Source organism: Penaeus japonicus, unplaced genomic scaffold (genome assembly GCF_977035675.1).
Source record: "Penaeus japonicus unplaced genomic scaffold, GWHDUDI00000001_assembly GWHDUDI00000007, whole genome shotgun sequence".
In the NCBI taxonomy this organism is placed as follows: domain Eukaryota; kingdom Metazoa; phylum Arthropoda; class Malacostraca; order Decapoda; family Penaeidae; genus Penaeus; species Penaeus japonicus.
Genome location: NW_028234409.1, coordinates 31,316,232 through 31,318,731, shown reverse-complemented (window position 1 = coordinate 31,318,731; position 2,500 = coordinate 31,316,232). Strand labels below are relative to the sequence as shown.

General features: G+C 39.5%; 1 protein-coding gene across 1 annotated transcript in view; it reads right to left on the bottom strand.

The window, feature by feature from the left end:
- Nucleotides 1-1,541: 1,541 nt before the first annotated feature.
- LOC122252667 (ionotropic receptor 21a) overlaps nucleotides 1,542-2,500 on the bottom strand; it is a 12,877-nt gene continuing 11,918 nt past the window's right edge. Inside the window, exon 7 of the mRNA XM_086538227.1 lies at nucleotides 1,542-2,254. Within this exon, the coding sequence (XP_086394353.1) occupies nucleotides 1,805-2,254 (450 nt within the window). The 3' untranslated portion in view covers nucleotides 1,542-1,804. The remainder of the gene's footprint in view (nucleotides 2,255-2,500) is intronic.

The following is a 2,500-nucleotide window of genomic DNA, read 5'->3' as shown; positions in this document are numbered from 1 at the left end:
TCTCTCTCCAGCGCCCCGACCTCCACTTCCTCAGCCGGTCTAGAAACAATTAAGTAAACATAAATGAGTAAATTTGCCGTGGCATTGTGAGGCGTGAGTTTTGCGGCAAAGTTTTCGGTCTCTCTTCACCACGATCGTCAGCCGCGAGTGTCAGCCGCGAGTGTCAGCACCAGCGAGGATCCCTGAATCGGTTCCAGGAAATGCCTTCAATGGACCTCTGCGGAGCTTTCAGGTATTCTCAAAGGGGGAACAATGCATTTCCTGATTCTTTGTGTCGATGGTTTGTGCACGACATTCACTGCAACATTTGCTTGGTGATTTTGGGAATGAATTATCAATTCGTCCACGATATGATGACGTTGTAAGGAGGAGTGGAGAGTTAAACATTCTGGAAGAAGGTGGTTTCTCTAGGATTATGTTTTTTTTATTTCTTTATTCTCTCTCTCTCTCTCACTTCCATTGTTTCCCAAGAAATATAACTGCAACTTCCGGTGCCATTCGACCTTTAGATGCATTGTTTTTCGACTTGGGTATTTATCCACTCATGCCTAAACAATATACTCGGTCAAGCTTTACTTCCAGGGGCGAGGTCTTTATAAAGCACCGTTTGATGCGGGTCTCTCACCAATAAACTTTTTGAACTCCGATACAGCTATACGCTATTTACGTGGGAATCGCTTTCATTTGTGATTTCAAAGGGAAGAGAAAAAGATGGCGGGACGCGTCAAGGAGAAAATAGAAAAAAAATGTGTTGTGTATTGCATAATACAGGCGAGAGAGGGAGGGGGAGGGGGAAGTGAGTGAGAGAGAGAAAGAGAAAGAGAGAGAGTGAAGGAGAGAGAGAAATAGAGAGATAGAGATAGATAGATAGATAGAGAGAACGAGAGAGAGAATGAGAGAGAACGAGAGAGAGAGAGAAAGAGAGAGAAAGAGAGAGAGAGAGAGAGAGAGAGAGAGAGAGAGAGAGAGAGAGAGAGAGAGAGAGAGAGAGAGAGAGAGAGAGAGAGAGAGAGAGAGAGAGAGAGAGAAAAGAGATAGATAGATAGAAATAGAGAGAGAGAAAACAAAAACCGTCATTATTTTGAAAATCAGAGTTCACTATGCTGGAAGACAATAAAGATAGTCACACAGTTATCTCCAACGGTTGCCAAAGGAACGTTTGTTTTTAAAGTATTTTGTCCATTTAGAAAACTCTCAAAGGTGTATTGAATCAATGATACACTGTTGCATGAGTTAGAAGGCAATTAATAGAAAACTAAATATTAAATGATATTTAGACTGGTGGTGAACAAAACCACACACACAGTCAGATAAAACACGCACACACACATATAAACACAGATAAAACACACACACACAGATAAATCATACACACACACACATGCACACATAGTTATGTAAATATATAAATATCAACACATTTACGCATCACTCTAATCTTTTATTTTTCTATCAGTGAGAAAAATATATATATATTTCTAATTCAGACTAAACTGCAGGGAAGAATTATGCTGCCTTAGCTTCTCTGAATTCATGACACGTTATATCAGTCAAGCCCTTTATTTATGTATTTATAATATGTTTTAATTACAACAACAATTATTTACGATAAATAAAAAATGCATGCTACAAGCACTGATATATTAGGAACTATATGCATTTGTAAAAATAAGAACAAATAGTTTATACCTTTTAACATAACTGATTATATATCAACAACAGTATTTTTTTTACTCTAATATGCATTCGGTTTTAAATACACTCTGTATGCATTATTGCATCATTGCTAAACGCCGGTCTTTTACTAATTAAAATCCTGCTTTGTCCTGTGAATTCTCCCGGCATATTGCAGGTCTTGAGACGCATCTGAATTCCCCTCATCATTATCATTAACCTTCGATCCTCCTTTCATTCTCTTTGCAATCTCTAATTGCTTCAGACTGTCTATAAAATGCTTCATGTTCCTAATTTCGACAACCGGCGAAGCAGGTGTTGATTCATATTCGTCACCTATCTTTCCCGAAGGCCAGGAATCGGGAGGGTGTTTCTTGGGATGGACGAAGACGCTCCTTTGGAGACCAGCGGCTTTGTGGTAGTAGTCGAGGCTCGTCTTTCCGGTCGCCGAAGAGTCGAGGTGGAGCGACATGAAGAACCTGTGGAGACAATTTTCCAGCACGAGGACGAAGATCCCTATGGTGTACCCGAGGAAGAGGGCAAGGAAAGCGCCCTGCAGGTGGTTGAGGCTGAGTACCACCTGTCAAGATAAAGAGAAGACAAAATGAATGTATATAAAAAAAAAAAGATACATGTGAAATATTATCTATCGGGCTACAAGATTCTTGCTTAGCCATGCTGGGTCTATGCATCTGTACTGGCAAGATTAAAATCAGAATAAAAATGTGTTTGTGCTTCATTCGCAGTCTCCTGTATAAATTTAAAAAATGTGCAAATTATGATAATGGTTCTCAAATTACATGTCACTAGATTCTTGCTTAGTGAT